Below are 22,724 nucleotides of genomic sequence, written 5' to 3'. Positions count from 1 at the left end.
CTGATTAAACTTCACCAGGGTCCCTACTAAGATTTCATGTAGATACGTGACTCCCTGTGTTTGCTGTGGATCTTATTCAGGGCAGAGTTGTACAGAATCTGGTAACAGCCCGTGGGCTATTCAGAATGCAGGGCTGCCTTTGACAGAGCCCCTTTGGGAGCAGGGCAATGTCTGTACAAGTTCAAGAGGAGCAAGAGCCCCAAAGCCCTATTTCACAAATATATACGGCAAAACAGGCCAGCCCAGATGTGTCTCAGCTCAGCTCATGAGCTGAGCCACATTCAGATCTGAAACGCCTGTGTGCATCAAGTGCATAAAGGCTGGGAAGATGTCTGGCCTAAAGCCTCTATTAGGCTGCCTTCTGCATCTTGAGCATGGCCTGGGCTAGGAAATCTAATGGCAGGTGAAAACGGTTGTCAGCAACCAGGTGAGCTGGATGGAGGAAGAACATGGGTTACCTGTAATTGTAGACCATGACAAACTGTGTTCATGATTCTTTCATTTTAATTTCATGATCACATATGATTTTTTCCACCAGTTCTTGCCTCATTCAGTGCACAGCAGTGGTGCAGGAACAGTTTTTGGAGTGGGAGTGCTGAGCTGCACCCCTCTTACCCCTGTCTGCACCCCTCACCGCCCCCTAAAGCTGGGGCCAGGAGCAGGGATGTGGCTCTGGGAGGTGGGGACTGAGACGGGGTAAGGCAGCAGAGGCTGGGCTCACAGCTAGGGGTGGGTGCAGAGCCCCGGGTGTGGGGCTGGCAGCTGGGACCATGCCTGTGGGGCTGGCAGTCAGGCGGAACCCTGGGGCTGGTGGTGGAGCCCCCGGGCCCAGGGTCAGTGGACGGGACTCCACATGCAGGCTGGTGGCTGGATCCCTGAGGCGGGCAGAAGAGCCCCCAGGGCCAGCAAATGAAATTCAATGTTGATAAATGCAAAGCAATGCACCTTGGAAAACATAATCCCAACGATACGTATAAAATGATGGGGTCTAAATTAGCTGTTACTACTCGAGAGAAAACTTGGAGTCATTGTGGATAGTTCTCTGAAAACATCCACTCAATGTGCAGCAGCAGTCACAAAAGCTAACAGGATGCTGCGAATAATGAAGAAAGGGATAGATAATAAGACAGAAAATCTATTTCCTCTATATAAATCCATGGTACACCCACATCTTGAATACTACATACAGATGCGGTTGCCCCATCTCAAAAAAATTACATTGTAATTGGAAAAGATTCAGAAAAGGGCAACAAACATGATTCGGGGTCTGGAACGGCTTCCGTATGAGGAGAGATTAATAAGATTGGGACTTTTCATCTTGGAAAAGAGACGACTAAGAGGGGACACGATTGAGGTATATACAATCATGACTGGTGTGGAGAAAGTAAAGAAGGACATGTTATTTACTCCTTCATATAACACAAGAACTAGGGGCCACCAAATGAAATTAATAGGCAGCAGGTTTAAAACTAACAAAAGGAAGTATTTCTTCACACAACACACAGTCAACCTGTGGAACTCTTTGCCAGAGGATGTTGTGAAAGCCAAGACTATAACAGGGTTCAAAAAAGAACTAGATAAATTCATGGAGGATAGGTCCAGCAATGGCTATTAGCCAGGATGGGCAGGGTGCAAAACCATGCTCTGAAGTGTCCCTAAGCCCTGCTTGCCAGAAGCTGGGAATGGGCAACAGGGGATGGATCACTGGATGATCACCTGTTCTGTTCATTCCCTCTGGGGCACCTGGCATTGGCCAGTCGGCAGACAGCATACCGGGCTCGATGGACCTTTGGTCTGACCCAGTATGGCCATTCTTATGATTGCAGGAAGGGACGGTCTGGTCTAGTAAATAAGATAAGATAGATAGATTAGGCATGCGGCTTGCTAGGGTAAGCCCCCTGGCAGGCCAGCCTGGTTTGTTTACCTGCCACGTTCGCAAGTTCAGCCGATCGCGACTCCCACTGGCCGCGGTTCGCTGCTCCAGGCCAATGGGGGCTGCGGAAAGCAGTGCGGGCCGAGGGACATGCTGGCCGCCACTTCCCGCAGCCCTCATTGGCCTGGAGCGGCGAACCACAGCCAGTGGGAGCCGCAATCAGCCGAACTTGCAGACGCAGCAGATAAACAAACTGGCCCCAGCCCGCCAGGGGGCTTACCCTGGTGGGCTGCATGCCAAAGGTTGCTGATCCTGAGATAGATAGTTGAGCATGAGCCATGAGAAGTGGGGTCTATCCCTGGCTTTGCCATATGTTCCTGTGAGAAATTGGACAAGTCACTTAAACCAGCATTTTCACAGGTGGCCATTATCTGTGTGTTCCTCATTTCCTAGGTGCCCAGTGAGAGACAGCTGAGGTCTAATTGTCAGGAGTGCTAACCACTCAGAAGTCTGATTGATGTCAATAAGAGGAAAAAATCAGGCACTCTGTGGGCTTTTTGGAGACTTTAGGTGAAGAACATGCAGCATTTATACAGCCTGGAATATGCTTTTCCTGCAGGCTGCTCTGTGGCATTCCTGGGGTTAATGCAATATGAGGAGCTCAATCACACAGAATTAAGGCAATTTTGTTACATTACAGAGAAGCCCTTTCTGTTGCCTCAGAAAGAGGCCGAGGCCAAGCTAAAGAATAAAGGTCCACAGATCAATGCAAAATACCTAATCCACTTCTTAATAATCTAGGGCAGGGGCTGCACTCCTGAGCCTGGACCTTTGGCCTCTAGACTTCAAACCCTAGATCCCCTTACCCTAAAAACAATTAGGAAAAGTAAGCTGCAGTTTCTTTTCTTAAATACAAATAAAAGCAAAATTCCCCTTAATAACTTTCAAAGGTTATTGCAAAAAGCGGCAGACTTATCAAAATATTTAAACCGTCGGGAGCCTGTCTGGCGTTTACCCTCGTACCAAGAGCCTTATGTGCTTTTACAATACGTTTAATGAAGTCATGATTTCTCACAAATAGGTCCTCAACTGTGCTGTAAAAACACTGTTGTTAAAGCCAAGTGCTTATGCACACACCCCATATCTGTGCTGAGAAACAAGTTCCATATAACAACTGCAGTAGCTTTTCCAATAACACATGCCTCATGCCTTGCCAGCGTTAATATGTCAGCTGGTTTAATTCCCATCAGAAAGCAGGGATTCCATGCGAGGGCAGATTAAATTCAAGTTGTAAATATTTCCCACAAGGCCACGGTGTCTCTCAGAAAAATTCTGTTCAACCCTGCCATCAACACTGGGGTTGTTGTGGTTGGATCTGAAGGATTTCCGAGGGGCCCTCAGGTTTCAGGCACCGTGCAGAGACTCTACTTTTGATTCCGTGATTGAGCAATTAGTAAGGCGGGTCAAAAAACGGGGACTTTAAAGTCAGGCTCCTAAATCCATATTTCAGCAGCTTGCTGAGCCGGCAGATTTTCAGCAGTGCTGCGGTGGAGAGCTCCCCCTGGAGGTACTGGACTCTAGTGATCACCCAGCACTTTGTAAAATCCACCCATTTCTTTAGGTGCCTAAGCGTGGCCTTAGGAGCCTGACTCTAGTCACTTTTTCTACAAAACCGTCTGGCTGTGGTAGCTCCACAAGAGGCAGTGGGTGCCCCAGGGGCTCCAGTCACTAGCGGTTTGAAAAGATTCTTCATGACTGAGATCGTCCCTGGTGAGTTTATTAAAGACCATGGACAAGTGTCCTGAGTGAAACTGAGCCTCCCCATCTCACACTGACTTCAACAGAAACAGGGTGCTCAGCACCCCACTGGATTGGCCCTGGGGTCTGTTTGAGCTGGGCAGAACTCCAGTTCAGCCAAAGTAAGCATGTAGGACAAGGCCTTTACACGGTGCGGTTCGGCGGTGGGTACCCACTGTGGCTAAGCCGTGCACACAGTTTACATTATGTAACATCTTTGTTTAAGATGCTTGTTTGTGAGCAGCCGCAAGAACTTGCAGAAGTTGAAGTGCTGCCTGATTGGGATTGCAGACGCCGAGTGCAGGAGCCACAGCCTAGCCGCTGAATAATAATCCTGCATTCTTTCTCTTGGAAATGGGGAAATGGGCTTATTTTTCAAGGCGTCTCCGCCAAGCCATCGTGAAGTGCAAGACAAATGGCTAGAGAGGATGGCACAAATCCACTAGCAAACAAGGACCTCCTAGTGCTGGGGCCCAGCCGAGCCCAGCAGGTTGAATTCTTTCACAGATCAGCTCTGCATTCTGTGACATCTTGGTCTGTCAAGTACAATTACTATAATCTTCCACAGCCTTTCAGAATAAGGAACCCAGCTTAGAAGCCAGGCATCTCCAGGATGAAAGCTGCCTTTGTGCCTGGGCAGACCTTGTGTGCAAGTCGGACATTAGGTATACAAAAGTGAGTTCTTTACGTGGCAGGAGAAGTCAAAGGAAAACTTCGATGCTCATCTCCTTTAAGATCCTGCTGATTTTTGCCTGCGTTGCTCTGTGGAATAAACTGGAGCTGTCAGGGTGCCAGGAGCTGTGTGTTTGCACATTCCCTAGTGTTTAATGCAGCCCATGCCTCTCCACAGATTGTGTGGACAACACCACAGAACGACACGGAGCCTGCGACTCCCTGCAAGCGCAAGCCAAGAGGACAATTTGGAGGGACTGCCGGAGATTTGGGGGAGGCTTCCTGGACATTGAACTTGTACCATGGGAGCAGCTCACGGGAAAAAGGTAATGGGATGCCTTCATTCTTTGATGCTTAAGCATTCGTGGCTTTGAAGAGATGACACTTGTCTGCTCACATGTAGCTCTGATTAACCCCTTTGTGCGCTGCCCAATCTTTTAAGTAGTTCAGTGGTGGATTAGAGACCAGAAGCGGCTGGTGTGGACACAGGTGTCAAGCGCTGTCAGCTGGATGAAGTAATTCGATCTGATCAGATTGATAAATTGTCCTTCCTTTAGGAAGCTCTCTAGAGCCAATGAGGAGCGTGGGGTGGGACTGAACAGTGATATGTCTGGAAGCTGGAGGGTTACACACACACACACACATAGGGCTTAGTTTTTGCAGTCACTGCCAATGACAATGTTCACTCACATATCTGATGTTTTTAATCTTGTCAGGGAAGGGCAGCGGAGTTTTACCAACTTAGCTTGTGACAGTTCTGAGCGGTGTAAAAGCAGAGCAGCATTTGGGTTCTGGCGCACTGGGGAGATGAGTCAAGTGAATGGGTGTGCAGGTCTGTAAATTGCATTCTCTGTAGATCATCTGCAGCATGGCTCCAGGGGGGCATCAGCAAGCCAGTGCCAGAAGTGAAGAAGACCCTCCTGGGATTGTCCTACTTGCTAAACTCAGCAGTCTGGCATCTGACGTCGCTAGTAGCTGCTCACTGCATTCTTTTTTCATTTGATTAGTCTAAATAAAATGCGAACGTATTTCCCTGCAGTAAAGAGCATTCCTCTCTGGCCTGTTTGGCATGCCTGCCTACATACTTCTTATCAAAAATGATCCTCCACCTTGAGAAAACATGTTAAAGGCTATTGCTGTGTAAATATTCATCACAAATCATTTCTTTAAGGTAGCCTCTTTTCTGTTCAAGAATCACCTGCAAGCAGCTCAGAATTTCCCTGAATGTATTCATTAGGCAAAAGCATGACTGGTTCTCAGAAATATTTCTTGCCCTGTACATTGTTCACAGCTCACTCACCACGAAGTATGCAACGCAGGATTCCTCTGTCAGTGAAACTCAGCTGAGACTCTCCCTCCCCTCATCCGCCAGGAGTACTCTTTTAAAAGTTTTCCTCTCTTTCTCTTCTCCCATTAACTCCCCTTCCCAATAAGGGCACATTCAGCATCAAATCCCATTGGCAGAGAACAGAGGCTGCAGCAATTACAGATTCATAGATTCCAAGGCCAGGAGGGACCATTGTGATTATCTAGCCTGATTCCCTGTATAACACCAGCCCGAGACCTGCCACCAAAACAACCCCTACAGCAGAGCTTTTTGAAAAACATCCCATCTTGATTTCAAAACTGTCAGTGATGGAGAATCCACCACAACCCTTGGGAAATTGTTCCAGTGGTTAATGATCTTTGCTGTCGAAAAATTACGCTTTATTTTCAGTCTGAATTTGTCTAGCTTCAACTTCCAAGGTCTGGATCTGACTAGACCTTCCTCTGCTAGACTGAAGAGCCCATTATTAAATATTTCTTCCCTGCATAGGCACTTATAGACTGTGATCAAGTCACGCCTTAACCTTCTCTTTCTTCAGGTAGATAGATGGAGCTCGTTAAGTCTCTCACTATAAGGCAAATTTTCTAATCCTTTCATCGTTCTCATGGCTCTTCTCTGACCCCTCTCCAATTTATCACCATTCTCTTGAATTGTGGGCATCAGACCTGGACACAGGACTCCAGCAGTGGTCGCACCAGTGCCAAATACAGAGGTAAAATAACCTTGCTTGCACCCAGTTTACCAAGAGAGCTAGATCACTCTGAATCAGGGACCTCTCCTCTGCATTATTTACCACTCCCTCAATTTTTGTGTCATCTGCAAACATCCATAAATTAGTCTTTTCCTAACCTATCCCATACACTCCAACACTGACACAGCTGCATTTGAGCTGCACAGTGTAACTTCCCACTCGAAGAGACATACCTGTGCTAGCTCTGATTGAGAGTAGCCATGGTGCTGGAAGTGGCAGGAGGAGACAGCCACCCCAACCATAGTACCATCGGAGTCCCTACATCCAGGCTCAGAGCAGCTAGCCCCTACTGCTGCTCAATCACTGCGCGTGTACTTCTAGCTCCATCAGGGATGTCTCGTGGAGCTGGAGTTTGCACCTAGCTTGAATGATGATGTACCCGAGGTCTGCAGGACGGAGGACTGAATTTGTACCAAAGCAGCCCTGAAACACACTTCGATGCCTTCTAAGTTACACCAAGCCTTGTGCTAAGAGCTGAGCGGGGACAAGGTAACAGCATTTTTTAATTTAATGATAAAAACCCCCTCACAAGTGCTGCCCTGGGGCCAGTCCCCCCAATCGCCTGGCCTCTCCATAACCCCTGAGCTGTCACTAGTGAATGGCAGCCCCCATAAAATACAAGCCTTTCCAGTATAGCAGGCTTGACTTTGACAAGCTTCTGAAAGATGCGGGTTTGGAGACGACTTGATTTGGGTGGGTACAAATAAGGTCAGAGATTTCACTTGCATTGCAACAACCACAACGTTGCCTGGTTAGACAAAAGAATGTGGCCCTGGATAGCGGCCGTTAAGCAGGAAGAGCTGTTAAAGACTAATGACTTGTGAGTCCATTTTTTATGGTCTAGAGTGAATCTGATGGCGGTGGGAGGGAAAGCCCCTTTGCTCCTGTTTCCTAGGTATGGTTAGGTTGTGCATAAATGGTGCAATTCTTTCTTTCCTCCAGCACTGAGTTAAAGTCCATGGGACCAAGCAGAAGCTAGCTTGGCTGATGGGCTGTAATCAGGGGTTCCCGAATGCTGACCTTTCTCTGGCATCCTTCGCAGACATTTACAAACTCCCTGCGTGTGCTCAGACAAAGTTTCGCCTGATACATAAAAGTGAAGCAGCAAGAGCTGGATTTAACATGCCTGCCACAATGTCTAGTGAGTAGCTCAGCCCCAGAAAACACAGGAACAAAGGACAAGGGACTAGTCAGCCATAGGAGGACTGGCCCTGGGCAGGCATAGCAGCCCCTGTATGACACGCCTCTCTGCGGACAGTATCCGGGCTGTGGCCAGGATATAGCTATGCCCCACTGACAGCCCTTTGTGAGTCCTGCCAGCTAGCCCAGGTTATTTTCTTTGTGGAGACGTTTGGCCCTGGTTATGTAGGTAGGACTTTCATCCATCCCTGAAGTATCTGAGCTCCACACCTGTGCTGCTGGATTCAGCCTCCCAGGTGTCCTGCGAGGCAGGGACTTCAGCAGTCCCAGGTTATAGCTGGGGAAAGTGAGCCATCCGATGAAGTGAGCTGTAGCCCACAAAAGCTTATGCCCAAATAAATTTGTTAGTCTCTAAGTTGCCACAAGGACTCCTCGTTGTTTGAGCCAGAGAGGAGAAGTGACTCGCTCAGGGACACACAGGGTGTCTGTGGCAGAGGTGGGAATTGGAATTCTGTCCAGTCCAGTCTCTTAACCTCCTCTCCGGCTCTGATTTATACCGCTGGACCAGCCCTGTGCACAGTACTGTGTACTCCTCACTGCAGCCAAGGACTCGGGCCGTAGCCTGTGCTCCTTGTCTCAGATCATGAGAACCGGGGATCTGCGACACTGACAGGCTGCGTGGAAGCGTACCCTGGGGCCTGCAGCGGGAGCCACACCAAGAGATTAGCAGTGTTTGTGCAACCTAAGGAAAGACATCTGCCGCCACACACGACAGGCACAAGGGGGGACTAGGGCCTGCTCAAGGAGTGAGCTGATCGCCTGTGAGAGTCAAGGAGGAATTTTCCATCCTGGCACATTGGTGCTGTGTGGGAAGAGCATTACTGCCCAGTGGCATGTTAGTATTGGTCCCTCTGGACCAGCTGGCTCTGCTCTGCCCATGTATGACATCTCCTGTGTGAGCTCCTCCTCCCTAGCTGTACCTGCCTGTCCTGGCCAGGTTGTGCTAACGGAGACTGCATGGTGATTTTGTCCAAGCCTTCACAGGCGTCATTAAGAGCTGCATTAAATACGCTGCCCCAAACGGGCTGGGTTCCCTCAGCCAGACCCAGGAAAGCTCCGGTGTAAAGAGCAGGACCTGTACAAGGAAGTGCCCAAGGGCTGAGCCTGATATGGGGCTTCACGCACGTCACACCCAAGCTAGGACTGAAGTCAGGAGCTGTCCCAGCTTCATACCTCTCAGATTTAGAACAGAACAGCAGCACCGAGGGATTAAAATAAGTGGATTGTGATGTACAGGACATCAGCAGAACAATAGGGTTTAGCAAAGAATGCCGGCATGTCTGCAGGGCATTAGCCGCCAGCCCTAGGTCAGGGATCTGACTCAATTCCCCCTTCCAGGGCTGCAGCTGCTTCACCATCACTGCCTCACGGGGGGACACCAGCTCCGCATGGATCAACCCCAGCGCTATCAACTGCGAGATTGGGGCTAAAACAGGGACAAGATGCAATGGGAGGCACAGAACACGGCCGAGGACAGGAAGGGGGAGATCAGGGTGAAAAGGTCTCAGGGCCAGGCCCTCTGCCCAGTGCTTTGCACAGCACAGACTCCGCAGTCACCAGTAAGATAGAGGGGAGTAAAGGCAATGGGGGGGTTATTAGATTTAGAGCGGATCAACCTAGGCTAATCTCGCTCACTAGCCCTGTCTGGGAGTGACTCCAGAGACTGATTTGCAGTTCTGAGGAGAGACTGCAGGAAGCGTCATGGGATGGAAGTGGAATTGCTCTTTCATGTCTCTGCTGTTGTGTCCAGGGTTTCCTTGCACCTCTTGCTCACCAGCACATTTAAGACATTAGCAATGCTGGCCCCAAGCTTTGGCTGGCACAGCCAGCCACCTTCTCAGTGGCGGTTCTGGCTACACACATTCTCCGGAATGTCAGGCTTCCACAACACTGCAAAGACATTACCCTGGTGTCGGCTCATCTTCAGTTCCCCTTCCCTTGCAGCCGGGAGCACGGCTTGGGGATATGAAATATTGAAGGCAGGAGTCCAATGGTTTAGGAAGAAGGCTTCAGACAATGACCAGGGGGGTTGCTTAAGCAAATGAAGCATGCTGCACCCGCCAGTCATCTGTTTTAAATTCTTCTTGTGAGAGGTGTAGTTATAGTCAAGGCGTCTCTGGGAACTGAAGCCTGAAGATATGCCATAGGTCAAGAGTGTTAAACTGGAAACAGCAGCTGGAACAGAAAACTTCACCAAAGCCGTGAAGTCAGCCTGTGTAACTCATTTCTTTACAAACTGCCGCGGTGTTCTCCTACTCAGCCTGTCAGTATTTCTAGTCTGTCATAGGGCGAGCCCATCTGCAGCACCCTCCAGTGGCAGAACAGGCATGCTGGCCTCAAATTCCCTCCTTCAGAGTCCCCATTAACGTCACACAGGCTTTCTTGTCTCAGTAATTGCCTCCTTTGGGACAGTTTATTACCAAAACTTAGTTAAAATACTCCAAAAAGAAAAGGAGTACTTGTGGCACCTTAGAGACTAACAAATTTATTAGAGCATAAGCTTTCGTGAGCTACAGCTCACTTCATCGGATGCATCCGATGAAGTGAGCTGTAGCTCACGAAAGCTTATGCTCAAATAAATTTGTTAGTCTCTAAGGTGCCACAAGTACTCCTTTTCTTTTTGCGAATACAGACTAACACGGCTGCTACTCTGAAACTTAAAATACTCCATAACAAAAGCTCCAGACTCAGTCCATTTCTCCATAGTCACCAGTATTTATAGTCCTTAATACTTCATATTGTCCAGTCCATTGACCTAGCACGTTCCACATGCCCGCGTCTTCCACCAGATTTTTCTTTGGACCTTTCAGCAAGTCAGCCACCCCAGCCTGCACAGCTGGACTGTAACCCTGCTCTTCCCAACAGGAACCCCCACATCCTCTCTGCTGGGAGTTTTGCCTCACCAGGGGAGCACCCATATCAGTCCCCTTTTCCAGCTCCCAGCCACCGGTGGATAAGTCCCTCCGCTGCTCACACGTTCCCGGAACATTGGACATTCATGCACTTCCGCGAACAGCATGGGCCCGCCCCTGCCAGCATGAGCTCACATGCCTGGTGTGTGCAAGGTCCCGCCACATGGGGGATGCCATTTTCTAGAGCGCCCCGGCCCCACCAGCCTGACCTGCTTGCAGTGGGCGAGGTTAGGTCAGAGGGGTGGAGTGGCGCCCTCTTCAGAATGGTGCCCCCATCTGATACTGGACAAAACCACCTCTGGTTTTCACCTAGGACCAGATGGGGGACAAACCAGCCAAAGAGAGGCCGGGCCAGTATCAAACCAGACGAGTGGCCTCCACTTCCCCTTGCCCTCAGCCCTCTCTAGTCCTTTGCTCTGGCTCTCCAGCTTCGATGCCAGGAGGCAACTCCCTAAGCTGCTCTCCTGCCTTCAGCCCCGCCGCGTCCCGGCTCTCCAGTGTGGGCAATTCCACAAGCAAATGCCTCCACTACTCTCATCTTCTGCCTTCGACCAGGAACCACCTACAGCTTCCTTCAGGGACCTCCTGCAATCTCCCAATCTCTGGCCTCCCAGGCAGCTCTCACTGCCCCTTCCTGACCAGCTCTTCTCTTTAGAGCCTCGATGCCCTCTTTTAAGCCCAAATGGGGTCAGCTGACCCATCACAGGTGCATTGGCCTCTTCCCTTGCCACCATGTGACTCATGCCAACACATTTAAGGATGCTACATAAAAATAAAATGTACCACACAGATGTTGCCAGGATCACTAGAACTGCTCTGTACTCAGCTGTATTTTTGCCAGTGTCCTGTATCCCCTCACTCCGACATCTCTGTATTACTTTTCTAACTGCTGCTGATCATCGAGATATTTAAACACACCCAAGATCTTTCCTCTCTTGTAATCAACTCATTCTGTCAGTTCCACTTATCCACAGACAATGACACAGTCCAGTGACGGTGACATCAGCCACTGGTATGGGAAACCAGTTGTCACCGGGGTCCAAGTCCATAGGAAGTGAAAGCAAAGCAGCATGTAACTTTTTAGTACTGAGTGATAGCCTGTAATATCTGGAGAGATGTGCTGCTCCCAATTTAGAGTAACTACTGTTACAGCAGTCAATGCTATTATCTATGCCAGCTGTAGTATAACTGTATCTACTGTGCTACTTTACATTCCATCCATTTAATAGATTCATAATTTCATAGATACTAAGGTCAGAAGGGACCATTATGATCATCTAGTCTGACCTCCTGCACAATGCAGGCCATAGAATCTCACCCACCCACTCCTGCGAAAAACCTCTCACCTATGTCTGAGCTATTGAAGTCCTCAAATCGTGGTTTAAAGACTTCAAGGCGCAGAGAATCCTCCAGCAAGTGACCCATGCCCCATGCTACAGAGGAAGGCGAAAAACCTCCAGGGCCTCTTCCAATCTGCCCTGGAGGAAAATTCCTTCCCGCCCCCAAATATGGCGATCAGCTAAACCCTGAGCTTATGGGCAAGATTCATCAGCCAGATACCCAATTGACATGGTATATCAGACTATTTCTGAGATCATACTGCAGCACTACAGAAGTTAAAGAAAGTTGCATACTTCAGCTCTTTTCTACTTAAGAAGCTCTGGATAAGAGTGAGCTCTTCCTACTAATTTCTTCAGATTTTTACCTACCACCCCAAGTATAAAGACAGCTCCCCAAGAAATGAAATTGTGCCTTGATTGTTCAAGGTACGGAGTCCCCGCAGCTCCCATCGACGCAAACACAGGATAGTCCAAAATAGACCTGTTGTTTCAAAATGACCCTGCTTCCTGCAATTTCAAATAAAATATGACAGGTTTCAGAGTAGCAGCCGTGTTAGTCTGTATTCGCAAAAAGAAAAGGAGTACTTGTGGCACCTTAGAGACTAACACATTTATTTGAGCATAAGCTTTCGTGAGCTACACTGAATGCATCTGATGAAGTGAGCTGTAGCTCACAAAAGCTTATGCTCAAATAAATTTGTTAGTCTCTAAGGTGCCACAAGTACTCCTTTTCTTTTTGCAAATAAAATATGGTTAGTCATACATTAATTGCAAGTACGATCATTTCATCAAACCAGATAATTCATGCTGCACAGGTGACAAATGCTACAAGAGTCAATATTTCAATTCTAAAATACAAGCTAAATCTTGGAATAAAATCCCTAGAAGGAAATGGGCTAATATTACTTATACTGTACCTCTTCTCTAACAGCAGGAGAACTGTGCATTGATAAATAACAGGTCCCTTGCACTTTTCATTGGCTTTGGTACAGGTAATAAAGTAAAGCTATGTGACCATATATTCATAAGAGGTGTCTCTTTCAAAGCTTAGTCCATTGTAAGGCTGTCCCAGATTATAAGCATCTACCTCTTGATTCTGCCACTGGCACAGCAAAGGTAGCAAGTAAAGAACTAAGTAAAAGTTGTGTTTCTTTTGGTTCTTCTTCCTCCAGTTCTCAGTATGGCAGGAGGGAGCGATGCCATTTTTATCAGTGTCACCAGACTGCTGAACAGGTGAGTTCTCTTCCAAGCCTCGCAGGTGGATCAGCATCTGAATGCAAGCACAACCTCAAGCACTCTAGCCCAACCAACCCTAAAAGGAAGGCTTCCTTTTCTGAAGGGCATATTGTTAATGAGCATCTGTTTGCCACAGACTGGACATTGGTCAAAGCAGCGCCTAATATAATTCCATTTGTTCCAATGGAGTTTACACCAGGGAAGAGTTTGACCCTTTCTCTTGAATGCTGCCTGCTGTGAAAAGGCAAGAAGCTGGCAGTGAGCAGAGCTCTTAAATGCTAAGAGGAAGTTTAAAGGGAAAATCTATGTTACTAAATGGAAAATTCATATTGACCAAAAGCCGCTTCTCTCCCTTGGAGCTTTTGGAAACTCTTGTCCTGGCCATTAGAATGCTGGGCCCTTCTTTTGGAAAGAGAAGTGCAGAGAAACGGCAAACAAGAGCAGCAGTGTTTGTGGCTGGCAGGACAGAGAAGGGCTTTATCATGCAAGCCAGAAGCGGGCTAGTTCATTGACTGCAAGGCAAAGTGCAAGGAAGAAAGAACTCCGATTTCCGGTGGATTAACACGTAATGCCAGCCAGCCGCTCCGAGAGCCTGATCATGATTCCACCAGAGTTATAGATCCTGGAACTTCCATTTAAAGGGAAGAACTGGAACCGGGGTCCCAGATGTGATTACTCAAAGACTGCTCTGTTCAATCTCCAGCTTAGTTCCCATTTCCTTCCTTCTAAAGCTCATTAACCTCCTCCAGCATCAGCTGGAAAGCAACAACCAGTAACAAAAACAGCCTCAGGAATCAAACGGGAAAATGGAACAGAATGGGCCAGGTTCTCAGCTGCTATAAATCAGTAGTTCCATTTAAATCAATAGAGCTTATGCAAATTTACAGCAGCTGAGGATATGCCCCAAAATGTATTTATGTTACATACAGCTATCCCCAAGTTAGTTGTTAATCCTAATTAAACTGGAAATGCCAATTCTGAAAGGCAGAGCAAAACTCACTGGCTGGAAGCTGATGCCTTTGTGCTCCAAGAAAGGGATGTTGGGGAAGGCAGGAGCATCTGCATGGGAGGAAGATAAAGCAAGGGGGAAAGAGCATTTGCTTAGATTCAGAGATCCCATTGGCAGAAGAGACCATTGCAATCACGTAGTCTGACCTCCTGCATAGCCCAGGGCAGAGACCGGCCCCACAAGTAACCTCTAGAGCAGATCTGGAAAAACAACCCATCTGGATTTCAAAATGGTCAGAATCCACTATGACCCCTGAGCAATTGTTCCAGTGGTTAATGAACCTCTGTTACAAACCAGCACCTTATTTCCAGTGTGACTTTGTCTAGCTTCAACTTCCAGCCATTGGATCCAGTTAGATCTTTCGCTGCTAGACTGAAGAGCCCATTAATTAAATATTTGTTCCCTGTGATCCCTTCTAGGCTGTGATCACATCACCCCTTAACTTTCTCTTTGTTAAACTAAATAGCCTGAGCTCCTTGCATCTATTACTGTAAGTTAGGTTTTCTAATCCTTTAATCATTCTCATGGCTCTTCTCTGAGCCCTCTCCATTTTATCAGCATCCTTCTTGAACTGTGGGCACCAGAACTGGACACAGGATTCCAGCAGCAGGCACGCCACTGCCAAATACAGGGGTGAAATAACCTCTCTACTCCTACTTGAGATTCCCCTCTTTATGCATCCAAGAATCGCATTAGCCCTTTTGGCCATAGCATTACATTTTGAGCTGACTATCCACCATCACTCCCAAATCTTTGTCAGAGTCACTGCTTCCCAGGAGAGAGTCTCCCAGCCTGTAAGCGTGACCTACATTCTTTGTTCCTAGATGGACACATTTACATTTAGCCACATTAAAATGCATATTGTTGCTTGTGCCCAGTTTGCCAAGAAATCCAGAACACTCTGCATCAGTGACCTGTCCTCTGCATTATTTATCACTCTCCCAACGTGTGTGTCATCTACAAAGTTTATCGGTGATGATTTGATGTTTTCTTCCAGGTCATTGATAAAAAATGTTAAATAGAATAGGGCCAAGAACGGCCCCCCCACGGACTCCATTAGAAACGCAGTGGTGCTGCTCAGTGGTGACTCCCTGTTTTAACACTGGTAGTGGCAGGGAATGCTGGTTGGGGGGAGAGACACTGTGAGTCTATGAAACAATTGCCCTACGTGTGGTTACAGGCTATACTGACCTTAAAGAACTCTACGTTTATGGCCAGAAAAGCATGCAGGTGTGAGATGCTGTAGGACTGATGGGAATGGCTTGTGTTGTGGTGTGAAGGCTGGGTGCCCCCAGGCATTGCAGGGGACACTGACACCCAGGCCAGAGTTCCCAGGAAGGACACGCACTTTTGGATTGTCCCTAGCTCTTTTGTGTAGCTATTGAGCAGTTTGGATGTTGCCGACTCTCTGCGTTCCTCTCAGCTTTCTAACGGCAGCTTCTCCGCACCTGTGCTGCACAGGAGCACATCCATCCTGCTAGACCAGCAGCAGCCTTCGCCTCGCATCTGTGCATGACACGCCCCCTTTAGGCAATGGGACCATCGATGGTAAGGCCCAAAAGGCAGAGCAAGTGGGGCTGGTGGTCACTAAACACTGCCAGGCGTTTCATGGCACTGGTGTTTTGAGAAAAAATCCAAAAATCAGCTGTAGCTGTGGGAGGAGGAGAGAGTGGGGGGTTCCCTTGCATTTTCCATAATAAACACATCTGTTCAGGAATCAGAAGAGTTTCGCTAGAATGACTGGCCTGGCCGGTGCTGAAACGACACTTGTTTGTGTCTCCTAGCACAGGCGAGCTTGTTGATGAGCAGTTGGCTCTGATGCAAAGATTAGCGTGCGCACTCTCTCTCCATGCAGTGCTGTTAGGGCTGTGGAGACTAGGGACAGTGTGTCCACCTTGGCATGTGGCAAGGTTGGCGTGAGCTGGAGGATGAATCCAGTGGCCGTTTGTGGTCTGAATGTCCTCACAACTCTGTCCACAGGAATCCCTGCAGCCTGCTTCATGATGCCACGTCCCCTCCCTTCTCCTCTTCCTCCTGTGTCCTCCTTCTGACCCCAGCAGCCTCTCCAAGCTGGGTTGTAGCCAAACCTCTCTCGGGAGGAGCATGCCTTTCTTACAGCACTAGAGCCAGGCAGAGGGACAATTTCATTCCCAAAGGCTTTCCCATCTCATTTTATGCTTACCCCTATGGGCTAATTTCAGTCACAGTCAGCTAGGCACCACATTTGTGCCTTTGCACAGAATACTCAAAGGCATAGGCAGTACCCTGGCCTCGCACATCTAACAGGTTGGTAGTTGTTCAGTAATAAATAGCAATCATTGTTTGCATTGGCCAAAACGCTACCCCTTTTGCTTTATTTGGTGGAAAGGGATTCCCCAGCCTTTCCTTCCCTCCAGGCCCTCACCTGCAGCTTGCTCCCTCCCTCCCTTTGGCTCCCTTCAGCAGCAGTACCTCAGCCAAAGGGATCAATGCAGAGTGACAGGAGGGGCTCTCTGCCCATGGGTCTGCTCTTTATCGCACTTCAGCTCTGACAGGCAGCAAAAAATGGTCAGTTTGGAGCCATATTGCTAGCCATGGAGCTAGTGGGTTAGCCCCACATGCTGGGGTTTTTGTGCCAGCTGCAGTATTGACTGCCCTGCTAAGATGGACAGTCTGACTCTGGGACCTTCTGCCTTTTGTAATTAAAGATATGCCCGAGCCAAACCCCATAGCTACAGCCTGGCAAACGTTGTTGACATTCAGACTCCAAAACCAGATCCACACCCAAATTTCTGGCTGCTCCAGATCAGCTAGACCAAAACTCTATCCTGAACAACCCTGAATTTTGGGGGTGGGTGTCAAAATCTGGGCTTGACCAATGAGTCTTGGGCCCTTCACCATTTTCCAGATTTCTTGTGGGAACCGAGATCTTTGAGCTTTGTTACCAGGAGGAAAAGGAAAACAGCTCAGTGGTTTGTGAAGCAAAGAAAGCCCAAGGGTAATTAAAAAGCCAAGCTTGCTGACAGGCCTCAGACTCTGGGCTTTCGCTGCAGCCACAGTCTAGGAAGGAGAATTAACTCATGTCACTTCGACATACCCACAGAAAATGCCCTGATGTACAGCTGAACACACTGGGCAGGAAGCAAAAGAGAGATGCTGTCTTCCAGCCCTCAGAGACCATTTGAATAGAACTAAAGGGACTGAATTCTGCTGACACTTTGGCCAAATGCCATCTGTGGCATTTGGGAGGCTGCAGAAAGCATTTATAGACAGATAACTGGCCCACAGAATAGAGTTCCTTTTAGGACTTTTTTGCACAATTATGCACACTCGTGTGTGCACGCACACACACACATTCTAACTGATCTAGCTCTTTCGAGCAGACAATCCCAAATGTGTTATTCCTGGGTGAAATTCACCCAGTAGGGTAAGGGAACCAGAAGAGAGTCTGAAAAGCAAACAGAGCTGCTACAATTCCACTATATAGCATGGGAGCTGTGGGAGAGGGGAATTTCGTATCCCCGGTGTGCAGTGGAGCGGGCTCAGCATCATCGTCTCAGGAACCATTTACTTCTCCAATGTGGAGTCAACAAAAAACAGCAGCTGAGAAATCTGGGTATTTTCTTTTGCTCTTTCTCCTAAAACTGTTTCCTTTGGGCCCTTCAGAAATCCAGGCAGTTCTCCCATGCTTAGGCAGGGCCCAGTCTGAACTTCCTCGGTATAGTCTCCAGATTTAGGACAGCCACTCTTAGTCCCCAAGAGCCCTTTTGTAGCTGGCCCCAGTTTCAGAGGAGAGTGTATAACAAGAGACGGGACTGACAAAGCCACGTAAAAGCTCAGCTGGGGAGAGCCTGGTCTGCGGAGTAGGAGAGGCCGGTGGAGTCATTAGTGGGAAAGTGACCAGAGCAATCACTGCCCAGGAAAAGCACCAGCTGACAGATCTGTGCCAGCTCGCTGACTTGAATCAGTTTTGATTTGGGAGTCTTTGCTGGGCTACTGTTATGTCTTTGTTCCTTGGGGTTTGCATTTGGATTGAGCCACTCACATTTCAAGGAAACTTCAGGAAGCAGCAAAATAAGAAGAAGAATTTGGGGGTGGTGGGCTGTCATCCCCACAGAATCCTTGAACTCTTACTGCTGTGATCTCTCCATAGCCAACTACTGCTATGCAGCCACCTCTGGGGTGGGCCTATGGCTGTCAGGTGCACAATTTGCTCAGCTTCTACTGTATGGAAGTCTGGACAGGGGAAGTGTTGGCCACAGATGCTGGGGCAAACCGCTAAGCTAGCAATAAACACGCTGCCACAACGTTCACAAACAATCTCTAGCCCGTCTCCTCTGCAAAAAGCTGGGAGCGGACGACATGCGATGGCTCACTCGAAGATTCCCTGTTCCGTTCATTCCCTCTGGCATTGGCCACTGTCGGCAGACAGGATACTGGGCTAGATGGACCTTTGGCCTGACCTAGTATGGCCGTTCTTATGTTCTTCTCCATGTTTTACAGTGACTTTCTATCTATCACTTTTGCAATGTTACTTCTACATGTACCAAGTCATGTAGGAGCTGCAGTGAGCATACTTCACTCTAAAATCAGCGTTAGCCGAACATGGGACTAGAGAGAGACTCAAGATGGGCCTGGGTCATAAAGCTCAGACACTCGGTGGTAGCTAAACTTGCCCAAAGTCAGATCGTTCAGATCCAGGTTTTTGATTTAGCTGGTTATAGAGAGATGGGCCAGCCACAGAGGCAGACCTGAATGTCTGCCACAGCCTTCAATTGACCTTGTAAAAGAGCAGCAGAGAATTATTCAGCATTAACATCTCAGTGAGGAAAGCTTCCTCCACATCTAGGAATGTCTCCTTCTGTACAGGGGACGATAAAACCCACTGGCCCTATTAAACACCAGTGTAGATCATGATTCATTATTTTATGGCAACCACAAGTGTGCTAGGCACTGCACATAAAACATCCAGCGGGCAGGTCCCTGCCCTACAGAACGTACGGCCTATTGCAGTGGCTTACCAGGTGAGGGAGGGCGTGCCACACACCAGGAAGGGGAGAGGCATGGGAGGACACAGGTTGCAGACATGCCCACATGGCTGCCCCTCTAGGAGTCGTACGTCTTGGCATTTCAAACATGAGGAGACTTTTGTTTGTGCCACCTCAGTGCCTGGCCCGTGGAGCTGGGCTGGGCACTGGGCAGACGTGTGAGTGACAGGGGAGAGGAACCCACGCAGCTATCCCATGCCATGCTCCAAGCTAGACAGGGTACTGCTACGAGATCCTGCTCCCTCCATCTGCACAGCACAGCCAGCTGGGGCCTGCTGCCTGGGGACCCACCCCGGCCATGCCCACCTGGGGGCGGAGACAGGATCAGCCAGGAAGTGTCTGTCCGCACAATTCACTCGAGCCACATTCCCCGCCTCCGGCTATTTGTGACATGGGACAGGAAAATACAAGAGGTTGTAACATGCTGCTGCAGCCTGGGCCGGCTCCCAGCACCCACCACCAGCAGAGTGCCAGCTCGCAGCCTTTGGCCAGGGGTGGCAAAAAGAGTGCGGAGAAGCAAGAGGGCTGGGAAAGCAAAGTCTTTCAAGGACTGATACTTCAGGGGCAGCTGTATGCCCCAGCCAGGCCAGCAGTGCCCCACTGCTGCTCCAGGCCTGGCTCCTTGTAGGAAGTGACAGCTCAAGCCACTAGCAATGCACAGAAATAGCATCCAGGAGCCTTAGGATCCCTGTGACAATCTTCCATTTGGTGTAAATCAGAGCAGCTCCATGGGCTTCACTGGAGCTACGCCAGTTTACATCAGCTCAGGATCTGGCCCAATGTTTTGCCATCCTCAGCGCCTTACTGGTCCTTGCATGTTGAGCATGTGCATGTGCAGACCTTCCGCTCCATCTTCCCGCGCTGCATGACCCCACCCCACCCCCACCCACAGCTTCAGTCTGAATCTCTCTTCCAGGGAGCTGCCCTCTTGGGATCCCTCTGCCATTTTTGCCCTTCCTTTACTCCTCCCTCTCTCCCTTCCTCCGTGACATGCCCAGCCCCAGGGGGCAAGGGCAAGGGGGGGGTGTTTGCCCAGGGCATGCTTTGTCCCAGAGTTTAAAGAACTGTCCCCGTTTGCATTCCCAGGCCGGTGGTGTTGTGTCCAAGTCCTAGGCTGAAACCCCAACAACCCAAACGCTGGGGCTGGGAGCCAGACATCTAGGCCCGGGTACAAATTCTGTGGTTACCACCCCTGTCTAATGGGCTGAACCAGAACCCAAAATCTGAACAGAGCAAACTTTGAGAGGTTTGGCCCAAACACAGGCTGGCTTTTTCTGCTAGGACCCATCTCCTGTGGGCCTGAGGCAGTGAGGTCAAGTGGGAAGGAGGCCGTAGTGGGCATCAGAAGAGCTGGGTTCTGTTGGTAGCTCTGTCCTCTGACCATGAGCAAGTCAGGTAACCTTTAGCACCCCACTTCCCTCATCTGTAAAACAGAGATAGTGGGTAAGATTACCATGAACAAAAGCTGTATGTCAGAGCTAGGTATTGTTACTCGCAAAGTTCCTATGCGATGAGTGTCACTTTTGCAAAGCCCAATTCTATTGGGCTCCGTAGTGTTCTCCTTACTGTGTTCTCCTCCGTGTGACAACAATTCAGCCGTGACTCTCTCTGGGCCCCTTTTGTATCTGCCATCAAGGTAAACTCTCGACACCCCTCGGCGTAGCCAGGAATATCATTTGCATCCTTCATTCAGGTGTCTCTGGTATCATGCACAGAGGACACTAACTTGGGCAGAGCAAGGAGCCTTGAATGGCCCGGCGTTTCCGTGGCCGGTATGAAAGGGACAGGAATAGCAATAGCTCAGGAGCTGCTAACAAATTTCTGCTGAATGGTGTGAATGTAGCCAACTGAGGGCAGGGCAAGAATTTGGCTGTGTGCGTGTGCACATGTTACACACTCTGTGCACCCTAAGGGACTAGATGAAAAGTGACCCATTGCAGGTGAGGATTTGGCTAAGGCCTAGAGCCAACGGGGGGTCCTTTGGCGTCATGTACTGCCTGGCATAATGTCTCACTTTGTTTTGTGTTAGGTGGCACCCAACCAATACTTTCCTTGTGTTCTTTGTGTTGGCGTGTCAGATTTGACAGTCAGTGCCAATGCTTCACAAATTGTCCTTGCATACGGATTGGCTGGGCTGTGGGTAGTGTTTTACACTGTGTCCGGCCATTCATTGCTTTGGTTAATTTGCAGGAAGCCTGCTGTTCAGACCTGTCTAAAAACAATACATTATGCTTGATCTCACTGGTCTCTGTAGGTTTTGTTTTTAGACTCAATACGCAGCACTGAGATTGGACATTTATTGGGGCCCAGTCTAACTCCCATTGAATTCACTAGAGGGTTTTTCCACTTGGATTTTGCCCTCAGATTATTAGCTTCCCTTCTTTGTCTTTGCAGTTATACTTTTCTGGGGAAGTCAGCAAAATGGGCCCGATTCATAGAATCTTAGAATATCAGGGTTGGAAGGGACCTCAGGTCATCTAGGCCAACCCCCTGCTCAAAGCAGGACCAACCCCAACTAAATCATCCCAGCCAGGGCTTTGTCAAGCCTAAGCTTAAAAACTTCTAAGAAAGGAAATTCCACCACCTCCCTAGGTAACCCATTCCAGTGTTTCACCTCCTAGTGAAAAAGTTTTTCCTAATATCCAAACTAAACCTCTCCCACTGCAACTTGAGACCATTACTCCTCGTTCTGTCATCTGCTACCACTGAGAACAGTCTAGATCCATCCTCTTTGGAACCCCCTTTCAGGTAGTTGGAAGCAGCTATCAAATCCCACCTCATTCTTCTCTTCCACAGACTAAACAATCCCAGTTCCCTCAGCCTCTCCTCATAAGTCATGTCTTCCAGTCCCCTAATCATTTTTGTTGCCCTCCAGTGGACTCTTTCCAATTTTTCCACATTCATCAGCTTTTTAACACTTGTGGCCCTCTCCGTTGGTTGCACCATTGTTATTTCCATCGTGCAGTACTTACAGCCTGAGCAGTGCAAAGAGTAAAATCCAAATGAACCAGAAAGACAGGAGTCCCTGCCTGGAACAGATCCCAGCCTAGAGACACAAGTGGGCACAGTACTGCAAAGAACACACACAGTAACTAGACTGGGCTAAACTGAATTAAATCCAGACCTGCTGTCCACTACCCCAGCATCATAATATGACAGTGAGCCAATCAGTTCAACAACTCATCCTTTGCCTAATGCAGAGACAATTAGCTAACGCACTAAGTAAAGGAAACATGCTTTTCTTTTCTTTATGTTGATGCATTTATTATGCCTGAAAGCGAAGCATCACACTGGTTAGAAGCAGGCATCTTGCTTTCCCAGTGCATGTCCATCCTGACCTACAATGCCCTCTTCCAGCTTCTTGGACCTCTCTGGTGCAGAGGCAGCTGACTGCCCTGTGCAGAACTGGTTTCTGGTTCTGAGATGCGAATGAAAGTCCGTGGGGAATGGGATGAGGTCACCAAATCTGCTTCCATTTCAGGCCTAATCCGAAGCTGAATCCTGGCCTCCCTCCAGAAATGAAAAGCTCATGCCATGAGGCCACAGAAACCCTTAGGGAGGAAAGTGTAGTGCCTCTTAT

At 48.8% G+C, this 22,724-nt stretch overlaps 1 protein-coding gene across 1 annotated transcript in view; it reads left to right on the top strand.

Moving 5' to 3' along the window:
* The first annotated feature begins 3,746 nt into the window (after window positions 1–3,746).
* The window catches only part of FAM107A (family with sequence similarity 107 member A), a 65,444-nt gene continuing 46,466 nt past the window's right edge, over window positions 3,747–22,724 (top strand). The window contains exon 1 of the mRNA XM_038409615.2: window positions 3,747–4,668. Coding sequence (XP_038265543.1) covers window positions 4,645–4,668 — 24 coding nt within the window. The 5' untranslated portion in view covers window positions 3,747–4,644. The remainder of the gene's footprint in view (window positions 4,669–22,724) is intronic.

Source organism: Dermochelys coriacea, chromosome 7 (assembly GCF_009764565.3).
Source record: "Dermochelys coriacea isolate rDerCor1 chromosome 7, rDerCor1.pri.v4, whole genome shotgun sequence".
NCBI classification, from domain to species: Eukaryota; Metazoa; Chordata; order Testudines; family Dermochelyidae; genus Dermochelys; species Dermochelys coriacea.
Note: the sequence above shows the minus strand (reverse complement) of the source record. Positions and strands in the feature narration are given on the sequence as shown.